General features: G+C 45.6%; 1 protein-coding gene and 1 pseudogene across 2 annotated transcripts in view; both read right to left on the bottom strand.

Annotated features, from left to right (window-relative positions):
• LOC310789183 (extracellular calcium-sensing receptor-like) overlaps positions 1–27924 on the bottom strand; it is a 64369-nt pseudogene that overhangs the window by 35027 nt on the left and 1418 nt on the right. The gene's annotated exons all lie outside the window — the stretch shown is intronic.
• Positions 186–27425, bottom strand: LOC310789527 (extracellular calcium-sensing receptor-like; the record flags this gene model as incomplete). The annotated part of the gene is made up of 6 exons (XM_083651163.1): positions 186–1099; positions 20931–21054; positions 25719–25946; positions 26124–26264; positions 26403–26921; positions 27162–27425. 6 exons carry the CDS (start codon positions 27423–27425, stop codon positions 186–188), a joined length of 2190 nt encoding a protein of 729 aa, XP_083507289.1.

Consider the following 27924-nt stretch of genomic DNA (forward strand, 5'->3'; position numbering starts at 1 on the left):
TACATCGTACAGAGGTCGAAATTATCGTTCAAATACGATAATTATCATACGTCTGGCAACGCTGAAGCTGCTGTCACAGATGCAACCCTGTTGCTTTTAAGGGGGATGGACACCTATTGCATTCATGAATGAAAAGTTTTTATTGAAACACGTTCTTGTCATTCTATGCATATTATATTCACTTGTCATGATGATTTTGATGGCATTTTACCCATCATGTTCTTTTTTATATTCCTTTCTGGCTTCAATAAGATTATGTAACATTTTGGAATAAATATACAGATTAGCAGTGCAAAACTCGAGGCCACAATTGCAAATATCTCCACAGCAACACTGAACTTCCCTGGAGAGCTGACATACGCAGGGATGAAGGTGATCCAGACTGCACAGAATATCAGCATGCTGAAGGTGATGAATTTGGCTTCATTGAAATTATCAGGCAGGTTCCGAGCCAAAAAAGCTAGAAAGAAACATAACATAGCCAGGACCCCTATATACCCCAACACAGCCCAGAAGCCTACAGCTGAGCCTAATGCACACTCTAAGATGATTTTGTCTTTAAAGTGTTTAAAATTCTTGAAAGGAAAAGGAGGCGAGATACTTAGCCAAAGTATGCAAATCAGGACCTGTATGAAAGTGAAAGCCAGAACACTGAGTCTCTGCTGAGCAGGGCCGAACCATTTCATGATATTACTCCCTGGAAGTGTAGCCTTGAAGGCCAGTAACACCACCATAGTTTTCCCCAGAACACAGGAGATGCAGAGGACAAAGGTGATCCCAAATGCTGTGTGTCGCAGCATGCAGGACCACTCAGAGGGCCGGCCGATGAAGGTCAGAGAACAAAGGAAACACAGGGACAGGGAGAAGAGCAGCAGGAAGCTCAGCTCAGAGTTGTTGGCCTTGACTATGGGGCTGTTCCTGTGTCTGAAGAAGATGAAAGCCACCATAGCAGTCATGCAAGTTCCTAACAGGGACGCCACCGTGAGCAGTGCCCCCATAATCTCTTCATATGATAGAAACTCTGTGTCCTTCTTTTCACAGTCATCTCTCTTCTCGTTTGACCAGAATTCAGGATGGCATCGCACACAGGTGATGGAATCTATAAAATCAAAACAGATATTAGATTTCCTGAGCAGCTGCCATATTCTCCCACGGCGGTGGCAGCAGGACAGGCCGGGGTCAGAAGATGCCAAAGTCAGGACACTCAGTCAGTCAATTACTCATAGACATTTAGTGAAGGGGGCGGAGCTAAGGAATAGGGGCCGTAGTGAGGGACAAGTATGTGCACTCCTCCCCACTGTCATCCTCCTGGGTGACTTTAACATTCATATCGACAACCCATCCATTGTTCTTGCAAATAATTTCACCTCACTCCTTGACTGTCTCGGCATCAAAACACGTTAACTTCCCAACACATAACAAAGGTCACATACTGGACTTCATCCGCTGCACTGGTTTCAGCCCCTTTAATCTCGCTCATGCAGAGTTCCCTATCTCCCATCACAAAGCTGTGCTCTTTGAGGTTCACGCCCCCCTACCCAAAGCAAAAGAGCAATGGACCATCTCCTCCAGAAATATAAAACACATCAACCCCTCAGATCTCACCTCCCTCATTAACTCCTACCCCAGCCCTCCACACTCCTCCTCCCCTGCCGACTTGGTGAGTCACAACAATGATTGTATCTCCTCCCTTGATGCTCTGCCCCCCCCCCCCCCCGAAAACCCGCACAGTCATGTTTACCTGCTCCCTGGTTTACCGCTGACCTTCACCAGCTTAAAATCACTGGATGCTGACTCGAGCGGTTATGCAAAAAAACAGGACTTTCAGTTCACAAATCCTCCTCCTATTCCAACCTCATCAGCGCTGGTAAAGGCAACACTAGAGCCTTCTTCTTGACAGTCAACCATCTACCCTCAACCCCCCCAGAACCCTCCATCCAAACATCTCCTCTCATCACTGCGCCGCCTTTCTGCAATTTTTCAACACCAGAATCAACATCATCCACCACCAGCTGGCCTTGTCGAAAAGTTCGCCAGGTGATCCACCCTGGATAGCTACCACGGGCCAGCCACTCATCACCTCGACACCTCCCTCTCCCTCTCCAACTTCAAAATCTGAATCAGAAATCCAAATCCACCCCCAGCTCAGCCCCCTCCACACTACCCTTGTCAAAGCCTGTCTGCCTTCCATTTCCCCCATAGTCACAAAAATAATGTACTCCTCCCTCACCTCTGGAACTATACCCCCCTCTCTCAAAGTGGCTGCAAAAACTCGGTGTCGACGCAGCCGACCTGAACCATTACCATTACGCCCCATCTCCATCTCCATTTATCTGCAAAACACTTGAGAGGGTGGTTGCTGCTCAACTAGACTCCCACCTGAACTCAAACCAGCTCCATGAACCCTTTCAGTCTGGTTTTCACTCAAAGCACAGTACTGAAACAGCCCTTGTCCTCCTCCGTGCAGCTGACTCGGGACTACACACCATCCTCATCCTTCTTGACCTCACCGCCACGTTCGACACCATCGCCAACTCACTACTCCTGGAACACCTTGCTGACATTGGGAACACCGGTTGTAGAAAAGGGCCCATAATGGCCCACGGTCGAGCCTGTTCTTGGGGCAGTCGATGCCCACCAGCCGGCGCGCCACGACGTAATGATGATGACATCATCAACAATGACACCGATGATGTCATAGCATAGAGCTCACCTGTGAGGTCATCGGCAATGTCAGACATAACATCGATGATGTCATAGCTCCCTAGAACGTTGTGACATCACCAATGACGTGATGTCATACACCGAAACGCGAGCATATAAGCCACAACCGGGATATTAACTTTAAGGCGACTCACTTCCAGCTTGACTAACCTCATCCAAGAGATTCCGGCTTGACTAACCTCATCCAAGAGATTCCAGCTTGACTAACCTCATCCAAGAGATTCCAGCTTGATTCCAGAGATTCCCTTTCCTTCATGATGTATACCTTCACCGCGACCAAATCCGGACCCGAACTGAATCCTGGCCATCTTCCAACCGGCCAGGCCCTGGCGCCTGATTGCCATACACCCAGTCATCCCAGTGGTATTTCAACCGCGTCCCAGGACCGACATGTCGGTCCCTATCTCCATCTCCGTGATTCTGACCGATCAGAGCGCGTGAGCCCTCACCCACGATCCAGCACACTTCACGAGGCAAGCCCAAACGCTTCGCCTCCAGCAAGCCAACAAGCTTCGCTACAATTTGGTCCTTCGAGCCGGATCAGAGGACTTGCGACGCTCAGAGATGGAGCAGGAGTCAGGTGAGCTCGCTCTGGTCACGGCACCTTACCGACCAGAGGAGCAACCCCTTCCCCCACCAGATCGAATCTGGATACCGCAGAGTATCCAGCGTTCGGAGTAGTACTAAAGGGCTAGACCCCCTACACTCCGACCAGACGATCCAACCGGGGCACCAGGAAAACCGACTCCCTGCTCAGGCAGACCACGAAAGGGCCGATCTCCTAGCTCAAGAAAAGGCTAAGTTCGATGCTACGATCGTGCGCCAAAGGGAGACCAACCAGGAGCTCAGTGAGGCTGGTAGACAGTCTCTGCAGGGAGCTCAGTGAGGCTGGTAGACAGCCTCTGCAGGGAGCACAGTGAGGCTGGTAGACAGCCTCTGCAGGGAGCTCAGTGAGGCTGGTAGACAGTCTCTGCAGGGAGCTCAGTGAGGCTGGTAGACAGCCTCTGCAGGGAGCACAGTGAGGCTGGTAGACAGCCTCTGCAGGGAGCTCAGTGAGGCTGGTGGACAGCCTCTGCAGGGAGCACAGTGAGGCTGGTAGACAGCCTCTGCAGGGAGCTCAGTGAGGCTGGTAGACAGCCTCTGCAGGGAGCACAGTGAGGCTGGTAGACAGCCTCTGCAGGGAGCTCAGTGAGGCTGGTAGACAGCCTCTGCACGGAGCACAGTGAGGCTGGTAGACAGCCTCTGCAGGGAGCTCAGTGAGGCTGGTAGACAGCCTCTGCAGGGAGCTCAGTGAGGCTGGTAGACAGCCTCTGCAGGGAGCTCAGTGAGGCTGGTAGACAGCCTCTGCACGGAGCTCAGTGAGGCTGGTAGACAGTCTCTGCACTGAGGCAGCAGCGCTCCCAGGTCAAACTGAGGTCACCTTGGCCTGCCACACTTTGATGCCTGCAGTCCAAGATGGCCGTATCCATGTTCCAGTGAGCCGAACCTTAGGACATGTCCACCGACAAAGGTCGCCGACCTTGAGCATACCATAGAGTGCAACGGGGCGGCCAAGCCTGCCACCGGGATACACCAGACTCAGGGAGGCACGGCGAACGTTGAGACCAACAGCACAGGGCACAGCCAGCCGGACGGCGTCAGTCATTCCCACAGGATAGCTGGACACGACAGCTGGGACCCCCCCAGAGGACGGGACCAGCCATCTCAACTACCTATTCCCAGAGTTCACCTCCTGGCCCTGCCCGGGCTCATGGAGGCAACTCCAGCCAAGGCCTCTAGGGAGGCCAAGAGGTCCGAGCAAGTGGACATGCCTGGGGACGGCGAGGCGGGAGCCCCGGATGCTTCACGGGGCGGCCGTCTCCCTCATCGTCTCGCCGGCAATTCGCCCAGAGCAGACCTATGCCACACCGGCGCTCCACGGGGCGGCCAACGAGGCACTAGGGGCAGAGGCCTCCCTCCAACGAGGGCAGACAAATGGCTTCCGCACTGACCTCACGCCGCTGAGTTTCATCAACTGGAAGCTCCAGCCCCCAGAGGCCATTACAGCTCGCTACTGCAGTAGGATCCCACACACATCCTGGCCAACGAGGACAGTCACCAAATCTTGGCTCTTGTGATGTACGGGACTGGACAACGGCGTGCGGCCGGTGGCCAGGCGGACCACAGCCCCCCTCACTCCCAGAATAATCAACCAAGCCCTGCCTATACCAGGCGGGACTAGAGGGCCATTCCGGCCATTTCTGGAAGAATACAGATTCCCCACAGGAATCTGGGAGCGGCTGTAGAAAAGGGCCCATAATGGCCCACGGTCGAGCCTGTTCTTGGGGCAGTCGATGCCCACCAGCCGGCGCGCCACGACGTAATGATGATGACATCATCAACAATGACACCGATGATGTCATAGCATAGAGCTCACCTGTGAGGTCATCGGCAATGTCAGACATAACATCGATGATGTCATAGCTCCCTAGAACGTTGTGACATCACCAATGACGTGATGTCATACACCGAAACGCGAGCATATAAGCCACAACCGGGATATTAACTTTAAGGCGACTCACTTCCAGCTTGACTAACCTCATCCAAGAGATTCCGGCTTGACTAACCTCATCCAAGAGATTCCAGCTTGACTAACCTCATCCAAGAGATTCCAGCTTGACTAACCTCATCCAAGAGATTCCAGCTTGATTCCAGAGATTCCCTTTCCTTCATGATGTATACCTTCACCGCGACCAAATCCGGACCCGAACTGAATCCTGGCCATCTTCCAACCGGCCAGGCCCTGGCGCCTGATTGCCTTACACCCAGTCATCCCAGTGGTATTTCAACCGCGTCCCAGGACCGACATGTCGGTCCCTATCTCCATCTCCGTGATTCTGACCGATCAGAGCGCGTGAGCCCTCACCCACGATCCAGCACACTTCACGAGGCAAGCCCAAACGCTTCGCCTCCAGCAAGCCAACAAGCTTCGCTACACCGGTACTGCACTCTATTCTCACCAACAGATATCAGTTTGACTTGGCAATCACAGGTCAGATGCTCTGCTGTCTCACTGGGTGTCCCCCAGGGGTCAGTGCTGGGCCCACTGTTATTCATTTACCTCCTTCCTCTAGCAACAATCCTCCATCACCATGGTGTCCACATTCACTGCTACGCTGATGATACACACCATCCCTCTCCCAATCCAGCACAGAAGTTGGTCCATGCATTTGTTATATTACATCCAGGATCGAATACTGTAATGTTGTTCTCTCTGGCCTCCCCACCAAAGTGCTCAACAGACTTCAGATCATTCAGAATGCAGCTGCCCAGATCACTTCCTGCACCAAATCATCAGAACATAATCACCCCCATTCTCATCCAAAGTCACTGGCTCCCCATTGACTATAAAAACCTCCTGCTCACCTACAAAGCGCTCCACAACCTAACCCCCACCTATCTTTCTGACCTCCTGCAGGAGTACACACCATCCCTCTACCTGCGCTCTTCCTCAGCTGGTGTCCTGACCATCCCCACCTCCTGCCTCAGTACCATAGGAGCCAAGGCCTTCAGCTGCACTCTCGCCAGGCAGAACTTCCTGATCCCACACATTGGACAGTCTGACACCATAACATTCAAATCTCACCTCAAAACCCACTTGTTCAAACTGGCCTACTCACTGTAATCACTCACCCCCTCTCACACCGGTTTGCTTCCTATGTTTTTATTCATGCTTAAGCTGCTGTTCTTGCTGTTCTGTTTGTAATTTTCTTGTCTGTCTATGGTTTTATATGCAGAGCTGTTTTTATATGCATTTAATGGTTTTATATGGACATTGTAAGGTGACCTTGGGTGTCTTGAAAGGCGCCTCCAAATAAAATGTATTATTATTATTATTATTATTGTTATTATTAACGCACTCCATCATGTTCCCAGCAGTGCACTCTCCAAGGTTGAAGTTAATCGGATGAACGGTTGTTAATCATAAACTGCTTTTTGTGTTGCCAATAGTTGGCACTATGACTATGTGCATCTCCCAAATTGGCCACTGCACTGCGCAGGGTTCCCGGCAGTGCACTCCCCAAGATTGAAGTCGATTGGATGAACCGCTGTTGAGTTAAACAGATTTGTGATGCCAGGAGGTGGCGCTATAACTATGCCCGTGTCCAAAATTGGGCACACTTTCCTCCCCAAGTTCCTCCCCAAGTTTGATGTAGATCAGATGAACGGTTCTCAAGATAATCCGCTTTTTATGTTGCCAATAGTTGGCTCTATGACTTTGCACATTGGGTATTGGGTACCACACTCCACAGTAGGGATGTTCATCAATAATCGATAATCGATAATTGATCGTTGAGGAATTAATTCGATCACGTGGAATTTTTATCGATTATTGTTTTGTTTTTTGTTTGTTTTTTGCGGACTAGGTTTGGGTGGAATTAGTTTCTTCTCGCCCCACTCCATTGCACAGCCGACTAACGTGAGGTGGAGCTTCATTTAGTCTCTAGTTTTCTGGCTGGGCGCAGGGCCTTTGTGCCAACAAAACTGTTTTAAACATGGGGAATTCACACCGGCATGTGCCGGCGACACAAACAAACGCACCCAGCGGTCTGCGGACCTCAGTGAGGCTGTTATAATGGGGTCATGCCTATGTTCCCCGGGTTCTATATTCCCCGGGTTCTATGTTCCCCGCTCCTGCTAAAAAGGGTTACATGTCCCCTGGGTCCTATGTTCCCCGCTCCCGAAAAAGGGTCCTATGTTCCCCGGGTCCTATGTTCCCCGCTCGTATGCGTAAAGTCGGCGAGTGCAAACCGCAATATCTCGAGGTTGTGAGACTTTGACAGACTGCATGTTCTAAAACCCTAAAGGCTATTGATGCTGTAGCTCCCATTAGATCTAAACTAATCTCCGGTAAGAAAAAAGCACCATGGAGAAACGCTCCCTCTGTAAATAACAAAAAAAGAGATTGTAGGAAAGCCGAGCGCAAATGGCGGAAAACTAAACTTCACATCGATTACGACATCTATAAAAATAGTCTTCACTCCTACAACCAGGAACTAAAAAATTCCAGAAAATTCTTCTTCTCCGACATTATCAGCAAAAACACCAATGACGCTCGCACTCTTTTTGCCACTGTTGACAGGCTGACAAACCCCCCCCCCACAAATTGCCCCTGATCTTCTATCCAATGTCAAATGCAATGAATTTGCGACCTTCTTTAGGGATAAAATAATAAATATCAGACTAACTATTTCCACATCAAGAACAAATGTGGCTCCGCCGCACCCACAGAATAGGTGCTTAATTAACATGACTCAGTTCAATGTCATTGACCACAAGAAACTAGAAGAAACGATACGAGGCCTTAAATCCTCATCGTGTTGCCTAGACACCCTGCCAACAAGCTTTCTAAAAAATGTCTACAGTTGCCTGGCGACCGACATACTGAAGATAATTAATACCTCTCTTCTTACAGGCATTTTTCCAAAATCTCTAAAAACTGCAGTTGTTAAGCCCTTGCTAAAGAAGCGTAGCCTCGACCCCTCTATAATCAGCAATTACAGACCAATATCAAATCTTCCCTTTATTAGCAAAATACTCGAAAAAACTGTCTACCAACAACTCAATACCTTTCTATCCTCCAATGATCTCCTAGATCCCTTCCAATCAGGCTTCCGACCCCATCATAGCACCGAAACTGCGCTTACAGAGTTATAAATGACATCCGAATGAACACTGATTCAGGTAAAATCTCAATCTTAATGTTACTAGATCTCAGCGCTGCCTTTGATACGGTTGACCACGAAATTCTATTGGACAGACTGGAAAACTGGGTCGGGCTTTCCGGCACGGTCCTAGAGTGGTTCAGATCTTATCTGCAAGACAGGAACTACTTTGTCTCCATTGGCAACTACACATCTGACCAAACCAAAATGACATGTGGGGTACCCCAAGGATCAATTTTAGGTCCTGTCCTGTTTAACCTTTATATGCTCTCTCTGGGCCTAATTATGCAAAAAAAACAAAATAGCTTATCATAGCTATGCAGATGACACCCAACTCTACATAGCCCTCTCATCGGATGACTATGCCCCCATAGAGACACTGTGTCAGTGCCTTGCGCAAATTAATGATTGGATGTGCCAGAATTTTCTCCAACTTAATAAAGACAAAACAGAGATAATTGTCTTCGGCAAAAAAGAAGATAGGCTCAAAGTTACTGCTCACCTCGAATCCCTATCTTTGAAGCCAAAGGACCAGGTAAAAAATCTTGGCATTATTATTGACTCTGATCTAAATTTCAACTCCCACATCAAGCTTATAAGAAAATCTGCCTTCTATCATCTAAAAAATATAGCAAGGATTAGAGGCTACATGTCCAAACAAGATCTTGAAAAACTAATTCATGCTTTCATTTCTAGCAGGCTAGACTACTGCAACAGTCTTTTCAATGGTCTTCCCAAAAAAGCTATTAAACAACTACAGCTCATTCAGAATGCGGCTGCTAGAGTTCTAACAAGAACCAAGAAAGCTGAACACATTACACCAGTTCTCAAATCCCTGCATTGGCTGCCAGTAAATCTTAGAATAGACTTTAAAATTCTGCTAATAGTTTACAAATCTCTCAACGGGTCAGGCCCACACTACATCTCTGAAATGCTTCTACACTATGAACCATCCAGATCCCTGAGATCTTCAGGCACTGGTCTACTAATTGTCCCGAGGACCAAATCAAAACATGGTGAAGCCGCGTTCTCCCACTATGCCTCTCATAACTGGAACAAACTCCCTGAACACATTAGATCTGCCCCTACTCTGCCCATTTTTAAATCCAAGCTAAAGACCTTTATGTTTACTCTTGCTTTTAACTGCTACTAAACTACTGCCTCTCTCGGCCTGTAATTTAAAAAAAAGATTCCTGTACATTTCCAACAAATGGACTGTACATGTAATAATAATACTGAAGAGTGCCTTGTAACTTATTTAAAACAGAAATAATGTTTCATGTTTGTTAATTTGAGTATATATTTTAACTAAAACTGTCGGCTGTGTTTTTTATGTGTTTTTTATATGTGCATTGCTTTGCTGCTTGTTTTTTCGATTATTTTTTGTAAGGCACCATGAATTGCCTTGTGTATGAAAGGTGCTATATAAATAAAATTTGACTTGACTTGACTTGACTTGCATGAGGGAAAGCTTGAGTCTAAAAAAAGGTCAAACTGTTTTACACCGGCTGTCTTTTTTAGCTTGCGGCTCTTATTTATCAAATAAAATAGCCTAATACCAAACTCAAAAACACATTAAGTGTAAATTCTAACTTCATAAAATGAACGGAACGGATACTCTAATATAACAACGAAAATATATAGCCAACGAAAACAAATAGGCCTGCTTTAATGGCTTTCTTTAGCGGAGAAATCACCTCCACCGACAGCTAATAGGTGGCGGCCAGCAGTTTCTCACCAGTTCTTACTTAGTCTACTTTCCCAGGGGCTAGGCTACATATCAAGCGAAATTAAACAATTTATTTGAATGGCTTTACAGAATTAGTGCATGTCTGTGGGTTATATAGGCAGAGGCGATTTGTGCTGCGTGAATGTTGCAAATATTGATCTCTCTCTCTCTCTCTCTCTCTCTCTCTCTCTCTCTCTCTCTCTCTATCTGAAAAATGTAATATTATGGATAGCATGTTGCTGCTGCTGCTGCCGCACAGTCACCAACTTATAATTTATTTTTACTGTTGGACTCGAATGTGTGCATATATCTGAGCCTATATACTTGAGCTTTCCCTCATGCAGTCTGTCAATGAAGTCTCACAACTTCGAGATATTGCGGTTTGCACTCACCGACTTTACGCATACGAGCGGGGAACATAGGACCCGGGGAACATAGGACCCTTTTTCGGGAGCGGGGAACATAGGACCCGGGGAACATAGAACCCTTTTTAGCAGGAGCGGGGAACATAGAACCCGGGGAACATAGAACCCGGGGAACATAGGTACGCTCCCGTTATAACTATGACACTTTGTCCACTTCTCTCCTAATTTTCAACAAACTGTGAGTAACGGTACACGTGTTTAAGTGAATTCAAGTCGTTTTATTTGTTTATAACGTTATGAACTATGAAGTAGCAGCAGTCAGCATGGACTCAGCTAGCCTTTAGCTGCTAACGCCCACCTGAATCAATTCACACACATCAAGTGGCAAATAATAATATCCACGCGTCGGACTTTGAGAGCAGCTGGATGGAACTCGACCATCAGGACAGATGAGGTTTTTGTCACAAGTTTATAAGCCTGGAAGCCGTGGCCGGTGACCTGAGTCCTACTTTCAAAATATGAGTACAGTAGCCTAGCTAGCTAGTGTAAGGCTGTGTGACTGTGGTTGTCAACATTACCGCGGGAATGGAGGTACGGTGGTGCAGTGGTTAGCACTATCGCCTCACAGCTCGAAGGTCGTGGGTTCGATTCCCACCTGGGGACGAGGTGAACGCTGAAGGAATGCGTGCCCGTCCACACACCGCATGTCCTCGAGTGCCCACCGCCCGGGTGGGGTTGGCAAAATGGCCTTTCTGTGTGGAGTTTGCATGTTCTCCCCGTGCCTCCTGGGGGTCTCCTTCATATAGGAACCCCCTTCACAAAAACATGCAACATCCTGGTTGCTAATATGGTTCCTCCTCTGATCGTTAAGGGCGCCTGTTCAGAGGGAGGGGAACTGGATGGAATAGCGTGAACCTCCCACGTGCTATGTCCTACCGGTGAAGCTTCCTCTGGCAGGTGAAAAGAAGCGGCTGACTGACTGCCCATGTCTCGGAGGAAGCATGGAATCAGTCTCGGCTCTCCCCAGATCGGCAGAGGATGGAGTAGCAACCAGGATTGAGCAATCAAATGAGCACTAAACGGGGGATAAAATGGGATAAAAAATCGGGGGGGGAAAAAAAAAAAAAAAAAAAAAACATTACCGCGGGCGCACTCATGACGTTATAAGGACGCGCCGAGCTCAGGCCTGTTGATTGACTCTTGTGCTGTGAGCTAAGCTGGAAGACGCCGATTGCCTTACATCATGTAACCTGACATGTAACATGTTTGTTTACCTGGCCACAGCGCTAGTGTCTGATATTCTTACTACATGGCGGCATCGCCATTATAGCTGGCTGAGAACGCGCAACGTTATTTGCAGACCAGAGTAATATATACATATATATATATATAAAATTATTATTATGCTATCGATAATCGATAATTGATCGTTAATTTTCCCGAATTTCGATTATGGAAATTGATCAAAATGCCCATCCCTACTCCACAGCGTTTCCAGCAGCGCACTCCCCAAGTTTGAAGTAGATTGGATGAAAGGTTCTCGAGATAAACCGCTTTTTGCGTTGCCATTAGATGGCAGTAGGACAATGCGCATATCGTCGCTGTCATTCCAGGACCTCGAATCTCCAAAACAGCAACTTTTCAGGAAGTTAAAAAAACCTGTTTGCTCTTAAAATACTGAACCAAACGTCGTCAAGTTAGCACTTGTCTTAATTATAGTTAGTTTCCCGCTGAATGTGTCATTACTTTATTAATATCTTACCTGGATAAGCTCAAATGATGTTGTTTATATTATCAGTCCGACTTGGAAGCACTCGTATGCTCATGCACGAGCCCCAAGCTCCAGGTCGCGGGGGCGCGCGCAGGAGCAGCAGCATTGCCCCTCGCCGCTCATGGCCGAGGCAGGGGCTTTCGCATGGGGTGAGAATAGTCTGACATAACGTAGCGTTAATGTTACTTTATTCTTATCAGAAAACACTCCGATTTGCATGTTAAAACAAGTTTGCAGCCTAGGAATAACTGGAAAACATTTGATTGATATATTAACGTCAGAGGAAGCCAGGATTAGTCAAAACGATATTAGAAATACACACGTCTGCCGTGTGACTTTTCCGGGTTTATTGTCCTGCGTGGGGGGGTACAGATGGAGGTAGGGGACGAATTTCGAGGTTTGACTGACAGATTGAGGGCGAATGGCGTTATGAGATTTACTCACAAGCTCGTTTTAATGCTTTTCCATTGGTTGCATTTGTTAAAAACCACACAGAGACGTGAAGGGTAACCAATGGCACTGATTTATGACAAAAAGTAAAAAAGTGAAAAAAGAGACATTCGAGGTCCTGGCACAACAGCGACGATATCCAAAATTGGGCACTGCACTCAGTCGGGTTCCTGGCAGCGGTCTTATGACATAATGCAATGTTTACATATTGTCTTGTGGGCTCTTGTTTTGTATTGTATTGTGTTGTGTTGTGTTGTGTCATACTGTTGAGCTTTCCTGTCTATGCTGTCCTGCATTGTTGTACTGTACTGTGTCCTGTTGTGCTTGCTGTTTTTAGTCCTGTCCTACTCTGTGCTGTTCTGCATTGTTGTAATGTACTGTGTTCTGCTGTGCTTGCTGTTTTAGTCCTGTCCTGCATTGTTGTATTGTATTGTGTTCTGTTGTGCTTGCTGTTTTAGTCCTGTCCTGCACTGTTGTATTGTATTGTTTTGTGTCCTGTTGGGCTTCCTGTTTTTAGTGTGTGACCACTAGTTTTTTACCATCACGCTCAGGGACGACAGATGGAAATTAGCTATCTAGCTAACTCTGATACATTTACATGTCATGTTACACTTACATGACTTGTTGATTAATGTACACTGTCCCTGATAAATAAATGAATAAATAAATAAATAAAATAAATAATAATAATAACATAATAACTTTAATTTATATAGCACCTTTCATAAAACCACTGATGACACCATCAGTAGGACTCTTGACATCACTGATGATGTCACAACTGCTTTTATGATGTCACAATTAATGACATCACTGATGACCAGTGTTAGGGGTAACGCGTCACAAAGTAATGCATTACTGTAATCACATTACTTTGGTGGGTAACGACTCGTTACCGACAAAAGTAATGTGATTACAGTAACTCGTTACTAACGAGTAGTGTAAGGCACTACTGTCCCTAAGTTCAGTAATCACATTACAGTTACTAATCAAACACTTAACTTGTTACTTGCGTACTAGCAAGATAAGTATAGAGAGAAAAGATCTCCATTTTAATAGCAGATCCTGTGGCCCATCACTTAACTGCACACCAGAATCACCCATGGTGCCAACATTTCAACTTTGTATTAGCATGCAGAACAGCACTATTAGTCGACACATAACTTTGCAGATAACTAACATGCATATAGAACAAGAAATAATTGTAACCTCCAAAACACATTGACAAACAAACAATTGAAAAACATTGACAAAAAAATCTACAAACAAAAAACACACTACCCCAGGGCATGCTGGGAACTCCGTCCACTTTCCTCTTCCACAGGTTAAATTTCACAGAAAGCTTTGCATAACTTTTTACACTCTGTTTTACAATTAAATCAGGCTAAAAAGTGTTAGATAGAAATAATATTTATTTTTAACACAACATGCAATTCTGGAATATTTGAATATTGCACAAAATAAAATGAAATGAAATGTAAACCATAAGAGAAACCCACATACAGCGATGGGGTCTGTAAATACCCCTAGCAAATACAATGTGTTATAGTGAAGTGGGCGCAGTCCATGTAATTGGATTGCAATCTGCCAAAAAACGCGCAGTAGCACCCCCTTGCATCTCCCACAACAACCTTTGAGGGGTGGAGATACGCACATTACTTTGAATTTGTTGCGCGGAAGGACAAGAATGTGACACTGCAAACTTTGCCCTGGACAGAAGCAGCTAGCTACCGCTGCGAACATGACATCAAACCTCTCAAAGCATCTGCAGAGGCAACATGCTAACACAAAGCTGGTTGCGAGAGACCCGCAGAGCCAAGCTGAGTCGCCCGCCTCGACCCCAAGCAAGCAGCAAAAGCTTGCTTTTCACCAGGTAACATCAAAATCAGAGATGGACAGGCTTGTGCCTCGTACATGGTAGAGGAAAGGTTGCCAGTTTCCACAGTAGAATGAAATCGCCATTTTTCAGAAACATATTGAGCAAAATACAGATGGCAGGGAACGGACAGCCACCATCAGACAGGAAAAGTTTTGCAACCTACCTTATTACGATAGAGATTTGTGCTAATATATGGGCATATCTAAGGTTTACTATTGTATTGTTAACTGGCAAATTACGTGACAATGCATCTCAGGCGATGTTACGGAGTAACGCAAAATTAATGTAGCAAAATTAATGTAGCGAGTGTCAAGGTATTTGGTATTCGTATGATTGACATAGTTGTTAACCAATCAGAGACATAGGATATGCGCCAGCAAGGTTGGCGGAGAACACAAACAGTCGTCATACTGTACTCATGTTGTTGAGACGTAAATAAACCCGCTCGTTGTACAAATAAGCTGTGTCAGAGTACAAGTCTATTTGACATTGTGTCAGAAGTCGTCTAAGAGAGACACACGAACCGGCGCTATGGCGAAGTTTAACCCGCCGGAAAACTTCAACTTTGAGAAGCCCAGCGACTGGCAGGCCTGGCGTCAGAGATTCACGAGGTACCGGTCGGCTGCTAAGCTAAATAAAGAGGAAGGCGAAGTCCAAGTAAGCACCCTTATCTACGCCATGGGCAATGAAGCTGAAAATATCTTCAAGTCATTCGCCTTTGAGGATGAGGAAGAAGGGGATTATGAAACTGTGCTAAGGAAATTTGACAGCTACTTCATACCGAAGAGAAACACGATACACGAGAGAGCGTGTTTCTACCAACGTGTGCAGAAGCCGGGGGAAATAGCGGAGTCATTTATTAGAGCACTATATGAACTGAGCGAGAACTGTGACTTTGGGGAGAAAAAAAATGAGCACATCAGAGACAGACTGGTGGTCGGAATTAGAGACAAAGAGCTCTCGAGAAGACTACAGCTCATGTCCGACCTCACCTTGGAGACTGCAGTACAAATGGTGAGACAAGCGGAGGACGTCGCACAGCAGATCAGCCAGCAGGAGCAACAGGCAGCAGCCCAGGTGCAGGAGCTGACGTACAGGCGACCATCGAAGAGAGGTGGGAGACAACCAACTAAAGGGAGGAGTGGCGGATGGGAACAAGACCACTCAGAGGATTCGTGCCGAAAATGCGGTAAAGAGAGACACAAATTCCCAGCCAAATGTCCAGCACAGGATTCTGAGTGGAGGAAGTGTGGGAAAAAGGGTCATTGGGAGAGGAAATGTTTTTCTAAAGCAGTGAGAGAGGTCACTTATGCTAGTTCAGACACAGATGACAGCTTTTATCTAGGAGCAGTAAGTAAAGCTGGTCAGAGCAGCGCTGAACGTTGGACAGAACTGATAAACATAGGAAACACTCCAGTTAGATTCAGGATTGATACTGGAGCAGATGTTACGGTAATGAACCAGGAAACATTTGAAGCACTTAGTCCAAAGAGAGAGCTAGTGACGTATGGTGGACCCATAGACAGCCCAGGAGGTGCACTAAATATAGTGGGACAGTTCACTGCTAGCTCACTACATAAACAGAGAAAGTTTATATTTAACATAGTGGTAGCAAGAGGGCCTACGGTAAACAACCTGTTAGGCAGGGAGACAGCAGTGGAGATGGGTCTGGTAAAAAGAGTTGACCAGGCAAGTGCAGCACCCAGACAGAAGGGGGCACTTAAAACAGACCCAGTCAGGATCCAGCTAAAAGAGAAAGCTGAACCATATGCTGTCTACGCAGCCAGAAGAGTCCCTCTACCACTTATGCCTAAGGTAAAGACAGAGTTGAAGCGTATGGAGGAGGAGGGCGTTATAGAGAGAGTCACACAGCCAACAGACTGGTGTGCACCTATGGTGCCAGTCATGAAACCAACGGGCGCAGTCAGAATCTGCGTAGGACTGCAAAGGCTAAATGAAAACATCAAAAGAGAGACATATCAAATGCCAACGAGAGAGGAGACACTGGCTAAGCTGTCAGGGTCCACTGTCTTCACATGTCTTGATGCTGCTTCAGGCTTTTGGCAGATACCGTTACATGAGGACAGCTGCCTCCTAACCACTTTCATTACTCCTGTTGGGAGGTTTTGCTTTAAGCCCCTACCCTTCGGGATAAATATCGCTCCAGAGATATTCCAGCGCAAAATGAATGAGCTGCTGGAGGGATTAGAAGGAGTGGCCGTGTATATGGATGACGTGATCGTTCATGGGAAGGACATGGCTGAACACGACACAAACCTGCAGAATACGCTGCAGAGAATGGAGCAGGCTGGCCTCAAACTCAATAAGGAGAAATGTGTGTAGAGACAATCAGAGCTATGGTTCCTGGGCCACATAGTGGACGCCAGTGGAATAAAAGTGGACCCTGGTAAAGTGAACGCCGTCAGCGAGCTACAGGAGCCCACAGACGTGCGCGAGCTGAAACGTGCACTAGGCATGATTGTTTACATGAGTAAATTCATACCGGACTTGGCAACAACAGCAAGTCCCCTGTATGACCTGCTGAAGGGAGAAACAGCCTGGACATGGGATCAGGCACAGCGACAAGCATTTCAAAGACTCAAAGAAGCCCTCAGCACCTCACCCGTTCTGGCTCACTATGACCCACAGAAAGAGACAGCTGTCTCTGCAGATGCGAGCAGTTACGGGATAGGGGCCGTTCTTTTGCAGTTAAACGGTGACAGCTGGAAACCGGTCGCCTATGCTTCAAGGAAGCTGACAGATGCGGAAACCAGGTACGCACAAATAGAGAAGGAATGTTTAGCAGGAGTATGGGCCTGTGAGCGGTTCCAAAAATACCTGGTAGGCATGGACAGATTCCGTCTCATCACAGATCATAAGCCTCTGGTACCGCTGATAAACAGTAAGGACCTGGATATGGTACCAGTGAGATGCCAAAGGCTCCTAATGCGGCTAATGCGATTTAATGCCAAGGCAGAATACGCACCAGGGAAAACACTGGTCATAGCCGACGCCTTGTCACGCAGCCCTGTGGATGATAGAGACAACACAACAGAGAGTGTAGTTGCATGTCACTTCGATGCTGTCTTTCACAGTTGGCCAATCTCACAGCACAAACTGGACGGGATACGGGCTGCTACACAGAGGGATGAGCAGCTGCAGAGCGTACTTAAACTGGTCAAAGATGGATGGCCTGATCGAGTGAGTAGTGTCCCAAACAGTGCAAAAGACTACTACACAGTGAAAGACTCATTGTCAACATGTGAGGGCCTCATCACACTAGGCTGTCGCATTGTGATTCCACAGTCAATGAGACAGGAGATCGTGGAGCGCATCCACGACGGACATCAAAGCCTGTCAAAGTGCAGAGAGCGGGCAAAGGAAACGGTGTGGTGGCCTCACATATCGGCCGATATTAAACGCTGCGTGGAAACATGTCCCTTCTGCCAGGAAAACAAACGGACACAGCGCAAAGAGCCACTACAGCCCACACCTCTGCCTGAACGACCATGGCAGAAGGTAGCCACAGACACCTGTGAGTATAAAGGCAAGCAGTATATTGTGATATCAGACTATTACTCCCGTTACCTGGAAATCTTGCACATGCCAACGACCACAACAGATCAGGTTGTGAAGCTACTGAAGGCAACATTTGCAAGGTTTGGTATCCCTGACCAAATAGTCAGTGATAATGGACCACAGTATACGAGTGAGACCTGGAAGGAGTTTTGCAGACAGAATGACATTGTGCATATTACATCCAGCCCCCACAACCCGCAAGGCAACGGGCACGCGGAGCGGGCTGTTCAAATCGCAAAACGCATCCTTAAACAAGAAGATCCACTATTAGCATTGATGTGCTACAGAGCAACACCAACGACCTCTACTGGTGTAAGCCCAGCAGAGCTGCTCATGGGACGAAAAATCAAAACCACACTCCCTTCCCTCAAGAGGAATCTGGTCCCTAAGTGGCCGGATAGAGCTCTTATAAGACGCAGAGATGCAGAGGCTAAACAACAGCAGGCGTTCTACTTCAACAGGAGACATGGAGTAAGGGACTTGCCACTGCTACAACCAGGAGACCAAATTCTGCTGAAGTTGGATGAGGACAAAGCGTGGAAAGGGCCTGCGTCTGTGATCCGGGAGAGCTGCACTCAGCGCTCGTACCAAGTGAACTCACCAAGGGGAGGAGAGGTGAGAAGGAACAGGAGACACCTACAGATTGTGCCTCCTGTAGCAACAACAGCAAACACAGAGACTGTGAAAGAGACCACAGAGCCAACGGGGACAGAAACACAAGGCTCTGGTCAGAGACTGAGGGAAAGTGTGGGGCTCAACCAAAACACACCTGAGGGTCAGAGGGTAACAAGGTCTGGTAGAGTGTGTAAACCGGTAATAAGAATGGATATGTAATATCTGACAGAAGAGTCATGTTGAAAAAAAAAATGAAAAAAAAAGAGGGGAAGTAAATGGAACAGTGACTCATATTGTTTGAAATAGTAAAAGCTAAAAGAAACCAGAAGTGTTATTGTTATCTCGGGAAAAGAGTTAAACAACTGGTTATTGGACATTCAGCTCAAGTGATTGAATGCGTATGAATGTATGTTGTTTATGATGCGGGATGTTAGAAGGTAAAAGTAAGACATTCCTGTTATACATGTCAAGTTATACCAAAAGAGTTATTGAAACCCTGTGATCCGGAGGGATGAGAATTTGAAGGGGAGATGTCAAGGTATTTGGTATTCGTATGATTGACATAGTTGTTAACCAATCAGAGACATAGGATATGCAGCTAGGCTGTGATGTCATAGCAGTGCGCCAGCAAGGTTGGCGGAGAACACAAACAGTCGTCATACTGTACTCATGTTGTTGAGACGTAAATAAACCCGCTCGTTCTACAAATAAGCTGTGTCGGAGTACAAGTCTATTTGACAGCGAGTAGTGTAACAAATTCTTTTCTCCAGGGAGTAATCAAGTAAAGTAAGGCATTACTTTTTTAAAGTAATGTGTAATGTGTAATACATTACTTTTTTGAGTAATGTACCCCAACTCTTCCGTGTGTGTGTGTCTGTCTCGTGTGTGTGTGTGTGTGTGTGTGTGTGTGTGTGTGTGATGTCACAATGCCTCTGACGTCACTAAGACATCATTAGTGGGACAGACAAACAGACAGACAGACAGACAAAATAATTTTTGGGGTTTGTTGTGCAAGTTGGATGACTATTTTTTGCAAACGAAAAACAAGAAATGAAAAAGGAACACTTATTTTTAGCAGTACATTGTGAATAAAATAAAAATATTAATGATGATAGTTTAATAATTTCGTACTGCAAAAATTGCCCTACTGTTAATTCTTTTAGGGCCCCTGTCAGTCAAGGGCCCTTGGAATCGTCCACACTTTCCTATACAATACTACGCCAGTATCTACAACTAATTTCCATGGTGTTTACATCATAATCACATAAGGCTAATCAACCATTTTCTATCAATCAGAATAAGACTTCACAGTACTCCCAAATTTGATATTCAAATGAACTGACGATGAACTCTGTTTTTACTATGAATTGTACTGTATATAAACATATAAATACTAGCACAGGAATTTCCCTTCTGTCTCTCCACTGTGTCAGGTGTCGGAGGGCACTCTGTCTCATGCCTTCTGGTTCTGCCCTTCACTGACGGGATTCTGGACTAAGGTGTTTGACTGGTACTCTAAGGCTTACAAAATAACCCTTCAGCCGGAGGCAGAACTTGCCATCTTTGGCTGCTCAGAGTCCTCTCTGAAGTTCCCTACAGCTGTGCAACAGTCTTTGGGGACAACTGTTGCAAAAAAACTAATTTTAAAGGAGCGGAAGTCCCCTTCTTCACCCTCTTTTCAACTGTGGTTGATGGATATGATCTCTGTTATACGGATGGAGAGACTCAGGTCCCTGAGAATCAACTCACTTGGAAAATTTCTACTGTAGTTATCTGAGAGCCGTTTCTAGCCTACCTCGATGAGGTTAGGGCCGATGGGTGACTCACCCAGTCGATTCCTCATGTACCCCTTTTGCGGGATCCCATGTATCTCTTTCAAGTGCATAAGCACCTTATGTAGCACCGTGTTGCAATATTGAATGTTGGTGATTTTTGTATGTGATTTTCTTTTTTCCCTTTTCCTGTGTTTGAGCCTGTTTGTTTTGTTTTGTTTTGTGTTCTGTTCTATAAAAAAAAAAAAATAGAAGAAAAAAAGAATACTGGTATTATATTTGAATATATATTTGATTGCTGATATTGAATTTACTTGATCCATTAAATAATACTAGAGTACCTGTGGTGTTGCTGACTTCTCCCTCTGCACATGGTATACAGTCATAGCAGCAGACTGGCTTTCCTTTCTGGAGGACCTTACGGGTTCCTGGGGGACAGCTCTCACTGCACACTGACACAGGCACCTGCATGAACAAAAAAGCAGTATGAGATACACTTTGATATGCTGTTGTCTTTACAGGTCACAATTTGAAATAAATGTTAAATGTTAAAGCAGCTACGAGCAAGATTTTCGATTGTTATTAAACAGTCTAAATTGAATATCGATGCCTCACATCTTACCTCTAATATTAGACAAGACCAACGCGGAGTAGTCTCGCTTGAAAGCCGAGTGAATCGGCGAGTGTTGTCTTGATGATTAGTCTGTCTCATAGACTGTAAAGGTCTGTCTGCGGGCCGGTGTCATCAGGAAGTGAAATGAAACGGTTTGTGGCAGCCACTTCGGCCATAACCACAAAATTACCGTAAATTCCGGACTATAAGGCGCACCGGTCTATAAGCCGCACCTTCAAAGTTGACTATTTTTTTCTTATATAAGCCGCACCGGTCTATAAGCCGCGGGTGTTTTGATGTTTAATTACCATATGTAAGGCTTCGTGCACAGAGGGGATTGTCGGGAAAGAGATGGCTGTTTGGGGAAGCTCCCATTTATTAACATTTCAACAAAACAAAAGTCAGGTCACTAATCCCCAGACAAAATCACACATTGTGAGATGCTTAAAAATCACCATCGGCGGGAGCTTTACTCCAGATGCTGTGCAGCCAAGAACACAAGTGAAATTCGTTCTCTCGTGACCTGTGGTTCTCAACGTGATGGACGATTCACCTTTCTTGTTAACAGTCCTAGTGAGAGGCAGGTCGAACGTCAAAGGCACTTCATCCATATTTATGATCTGCTCCGGTCCGATGGAATATTCCTTGATCTTTCTTTGTGTGAATTCGCCGAAGTTTGTAATTTTCTCCTGGTAGTCGGGAGGGAGTTGCTGACACAGTCGTCCGCGCCCTGACGGACAGTCCCTTTCGTCTCGGGTTTGTGCATGATCCTTTGCTGCTGCTGCTGTTGTTGTTCCTGTCTCGCTACTGTCTCAGACATGGCTTTCAGGCTCAATCGCCGCCATCGTCGTAACACAGCCAGTTCTCCATCTTTTGAAGCATGATGTTAGATTACAACGAGCTAGTTGTGTGGCTTAGCCTTCCAAAATGTTGCTGTTAGTTTTTTAGAATGTAATACATAGAATTGGGAATGTTACATTCAATTTCATTCAGACTGTCTTTCAGGCTCAATCGCTGCCTTTTTCCCCCCGGAGCGAGGGAGGAGGGAGGGTGTTTTACCGTAGTGGCTGAGAGAGAGTAGTGGCACAGTGCTCCAATCAGGTCGCGAGGCACATTTTTTGCAACATCATCCAATCAGGGTCTCGCTCTCATAATGTCTGTCTTGCTCTCGTTCTGCCTCATACCAACATCCATAGATTTTGGAGGTTCCCGAGTGGCCGTTTGCTGGAAAAATCCATAGATAAGCCGCACCGTTATATAAGCCGCAGGGGGCAAAAAAGGCCAAAAAACGGGAAAAAAGCCGCGGCTTATAGTCCGGAATTTACGGTACACAATTACTTTCAAACAAACTGTTAAAATATAACGAGAGATGTTCACGAGAGCAGAAAGTACCGAGGGCAGCTGTTTTGGGTCTGTTGCTATGGCCGTAAACCGTTTCGCTCTGTCTACCAACTGTTTGTAGCTGTCGTAAACCGTTTCACTCTGCCTAGCAACAGACCCAAAACAAGAAGGACAGCTTTCCCCTCCTGCTGCCCTCGCTACTTTCTGCTCTAGCAAACATCTCTCATTATATTCTAACAGTTTGTTTGAAAGTAATTTAGTAACCATTCATTTCACTTCCTGATGACACCGGCCTAACCTGACGCTGCCAGATGGATGTAGGTTAGTTCACATTTGTTTCACAACCTACATCTATCTAGGGCCAAGCTACCCTGCTGAAGAGGGCGGTCACTTTTTTCAAGCTACTTGGCAGGTGATTGGATGGACCTGTCTGTCACCGTCTGGGCGTGCCAACGCCAACCAATCAGATCGACTTGCCTTCATGACGTAGCAGCTGCTGCGCCAGGAGAGAATTGTAAACAGGACTACAATTTGAGCATTGAATGTTAAGAGCTAAATAGTTAGCATGGAGATTGCAGATTCTTGCTGTTTTTGTAAAGTGAATATTGGGTGCAAACATTGACTATTCAATTTGCCAAAAGAAAGAAGAATAACTGCAGATGTCTGACTGAGGATGAAGTACAAGTAGGCCATTTTGCACGTTAAATGTTACGGATTAACTGATGTTACGCTAACGTTAGCAACATTTGCGAGTTAGCTTGGCACCAGCAATACACAACTAGCTATAGCAGCCACCCCAACCTCCAGGCAGCCACTGCCCATGCTAAGAACCCCTCTCCCGGCCATAGACACCCAGGAGAGCCACCCCAACCTCCAGGCAGCCACTACCCATGCAAGGGGCTCTTAGCACGCTCTCTATAGCCTCTATGATCATGGCAATAACATCAGCCAAATGCTTTGATACAATATAATGATTTAACGCTACTATTTAGCATTAAGGACTGGTGAATTTTAGCATATCTGTCAGTGGAATGGTAGATGTTTACGCATGACTGGAGAATGTTATTTGCTTACTTTTGTGATAATAAACTAAACGGAGAAAAGACGGCCCTGTGGTGTTGTTGTTACATAATCTGCTGGTCTAGCACAATTGGATAAAATGATAAGATGATGTAAATTCATAAAGATGTTGATCTCAGATTAATCTGTACAGTAAGTACACCATGCAGCATGTTGGATATAATCTAAAACTTTAAGAATGGTTCCTTGTTTATGTATTCATAGTATTGGCTCCCATGCCATTTGTTTACCCCCTATCAAAAGTACAAGTGCAAAATCTTAAGCTATGTTCTATTGATAAACTATATTTACCAATCAGCAGTAACACTTTAAATTGCCAGATTTTAACGGAGCTTGGCGTAATAACCTCCACGCATGCAAAACGAGGGCGTATCGGTGTTAACATCGACATAGACATATTATATCTCAATGGTGTTAACAGCCAATTTCTCCAGTAACAGCTCCAAAATATCAGACAGAAAGGACTACAATATGCTTGTGAGAGCTATATTCACACTTCACAGTATCATTTATGCAAGCGTCATACGGGGGAAAATATCAGATAAACTGATCTTTGCAGTTCTGTGTTGATTAGCTAATATTTCAGTGGCATTTTGATTAACGTTATGATTTATTTCCATTTGGAACAAAAATGTTGGTAACAGATTACATGTTTACTGGGCAGTGGTGAGAAGGGCTTTGTGTTTGTGTGACTCTTGCATGAATGGCTAGTCATTCTACTAGCCTTACAGCTAGCTGATGGCTGCTAAGTTCTGAAAATAGGTGTCTATTGTATTATTCCGGCTAACGTTATCGGTTGGCGAACCATCAGACGGGGTAACTGTCTGCCTTTCCGAAGCCCTGCCACTCCGAACGTTAACTTCCATTATTCGGACTGGCGGTCGTTCACCTTTTTTTCATAGGTCCCACCATTACGAAAATTCCTCCCTTCATTATTCAAAATGTCGGCCCTTCCTCGTTTTTCTAAAGGAGCCGCCATTCCGAAGTTTGGATATTGTGTAATATGGCACAAATTTATAATGCCGACCTTAGGTTTAGGCGTGGGGGTGGGAGAGGTTAGGTTTTGGGTTAGGGTCTGGGGGAGGTTAGGTTTGGCGTGGGGGCTGGGAGAGGTTAGCTCCACTACGCCACAGACAGTCAAATCAAGTTCGGAGTGGCGGACCTTATGGAAATCGGAGTGGTGGGATTTCTGAGTGGCAATATTTCTGAGTGCCGATATTTCGGAGTGGCAGAACGTCGGAGTGGCAGCATGTAACCATCAGACCGTTAGCTAAGCTTGAAGAAGCTGTTCGCTTGCACCCCTTAAAACCGATAACGTTAGCTGGAGTAATGAAACACATATTTTCCGAACTTAACACTTCAGTCTACGGAGTGCATTGTTCCTTCTGACATAAATCGAAGTTCTCCCAGCCTGGCAACGGTCTGAAGGCTGGCTCCCCAAATGCTAGAACAATGTCTTGTTTACTAACGTTCATAGTTGATAACGTTACAGCAATACAGTTACAGTTTCGTACTCACTGTAAGATCAAGTGTTTAACGTTTATAGGGAATATTGTGCCCGGGTACAGTTGCACCACTGACTGTTTTAGCTGATGCACTACCTGATTCAGTTCCTGTTTGAGTCATGTCAACAACCTGTCTGATTATTGCGTATCCTAAATAAACAGGTGAAGCAAATAGAACTGCGTTCTTATTTAGTTTATGTTAGCTTATTGTTTTGAATAGAATGTTTGACCAGCCCACTGGAGCTAGCCTCGGTAGCCGCGTTGAAAAGTGAAAGAACTACAAGGCAGAGGCGCTTCTCGGTGGCGTCACACCCGGTCTCTGCCTACAGCCCGCCCGTAGCTGCCGTTGATTGAGTCAGGTTAACACCGGCCCGCAGACAGACAAATCATCAAGACAACACTCGCCGATTCACTCTGCTTTCAAGCCAGACTACTCTGCGTTGGTCTCATCTAATATTAGAGGTAAGATGTGAGGCATCGATATTAAATTTAGACTGTTTTAATAACAATCGAAAATCTTGCTCGTAGCTGCTTTAAATCAAGATTACAACACAATAATCCCATTCCATGAGTGAGCATACGGTATGAACCTGTTCTAAGTTCTGTGCCCAAATTAAGGACTTAGTGTGTAGATTTAGTTGTTTTTCTGCAGGTAAAGATGTGTCGTAAAGACCAACGGTCACAAACTCCACACTGCCATTTTCGTCCGGCTGCCAGTTTATGATTTCATACTTTGCTGCTGGGTCTCCATTCTCATCAAAGTAAACGTCCTCCCCCTCCTTTGTCTTGAACTGAACCTTTTTTATGTGCTGCAAAATCTAAGAACATATATATTACTTTACTTATTCCATTAAATGTAAACTACCTTGTATTAGCTCTGCAGAATGATGGACATGCAAGAATATATTAAACAATACTGTTAAAAAAAAGCAGAAGAGAAGAAAATCGTTTCATGAGAAGCACATGTGATGCATAGCCTTCAGTGATGAACTCACCGTGAATGGATCTGGCTGTACCTTATTGCCACATATTTCTTTACAGTCAAGAACACTATGTAGTGCGTGAGCCACAGCATACACTCCTTTATAGACATTGTTAAAGATGGGCATGAGTGACATATCAGTGAAACTGTTTTGCTGCACAGACAGATCTTCAGACCCTGTACAGTATCTCTGATTCCCTCCTGAGCCCTTCGTCTGCTTGAACCTACAATCAAACATTGTCTCCCAGAATTCTGCGAACAATTCATGACTAGATGAATTGAGTGACTTTACATCCAACATAAATTCTGTCATGCCTGTGACATGGGCCTTGGGGATGTTCAGCCCTATAGCACCATCCAGGATGTGGTTGTGTCCATTCAGAGTTACAATGTCGGGATCAATGATCCAGGCCTCAGTGCCTACCCACTGGTACCCAGTCAGGTTGTGGGAGGCCATCTCATGCATTAGTTTTTCCAAATCAGGGGTAGTGAGGAAAGCAACAATCACATGGGAGGTGGAAGCTTTGATAATGTCAATTATTATCTGTATTTTCTCTGGTGGATCTGTTCTAAATAAGGATACAGAGTACTCTAGACAGATGCCCAGCTTTTGGGCCATCTCTGTGAATATGGCCATGCCTTTGTTGCCATAATCATCATTGATCCTAATTGCCCCGACCCAAGTCCAGCCAAAGTGCTTGACCAACTGGGCCAGACCTCTGCTCTGGTGGAAGTCACTGGGTATTGTTCTGAGGAAGGATGGGTACCGGACTTTGTCACTGAGACAAGCACAGGTGGCCCAGTAGCTGATCTAGGGAGTAGAAAGAAATGATATTGCCAAGATGAGGATGCAAATTCTAAAACAATGTACACAGGAAAACATAGAGCACATTAACAGTAATGCTCTTAAAACTGCCTTTACTGTGAACAGTCAGACAATTTGCAGTATAATAATTACTGTATTATCGACAAAATAAAACAAAAATAATTAGATCAAACTGTGGCCCAGGTCATTGTATGATTATACATTAAGTGTAAAAAAAAAACTCACCAGTGGGATATGAAAAGGTCCAATGACAGTGGATATAGCCATGGAAGGAGAGGAGGAGGACTCTCCTATAATTGCCTGCACTTGGGCTGGTCTGGTGCAGGGTACCATGGAGGCTGTGGATATATCCTCATTACTATTAGCCAAGGCCAGTGCCACTCTTACTGCCCTTAAAATGGAATCACATGATTCATAGATCTTGTAGCCCAGAAAGATGCCAGGCAGCAAGTCTGTGCTGTTGTTAATCTCCTCAATGGCAAAGAGCATAGCTTGAGCAAACTGGAACCCTGGGAGATACAAACTTGACCCAGGCAGTTAGAAATAGTTGGTGTTATAGCCAGTATACATGACTGGAAGAGTCATGTGGAATGTAATAAAGTATTTAATTAATTATCTAATTGTACAAGTAAAAAGAGTAATTACAAAAATAATTTTTGCAAAGATAAATGGACAAAATATTTTACAAGAGTTAGCTTCCTGAGGACCCTCATTGATTATTTTTTTTAATTTCAAATGTCATATTGATGTTCTAATGGGAAAACTGTCTAAATATGTTGGTTTGTTTATTAAGTTAATACCAGCTCAGTGGCCTTGTGGTCTGAGTGTCCGCCCTGAGACTGGGAGGTCGTGAGTTTGATCCCCGGCCAAGTCATACCAAAGACTATAAAAATGGGACCCATTTGCCTCCCTGCTTGGCACTCAGCATCAAAGGGTTGGAATTGGGGGGTTAAATCACCATGTGATTCCTGAGCGTGGCGCACACTGC

The sequence above is a fragment of the Poromitra crassiceps genome (genome assembly GCF_964638095.1).
Source record: "Poromitra crassiceps genome assembly, chromosome: 14".
NCBI lineage: Eukaryota > Metazoa > Chordata > Actinopteri > Beryciformes > Melamphaidae > Poromitra > Poromitra crassiceps.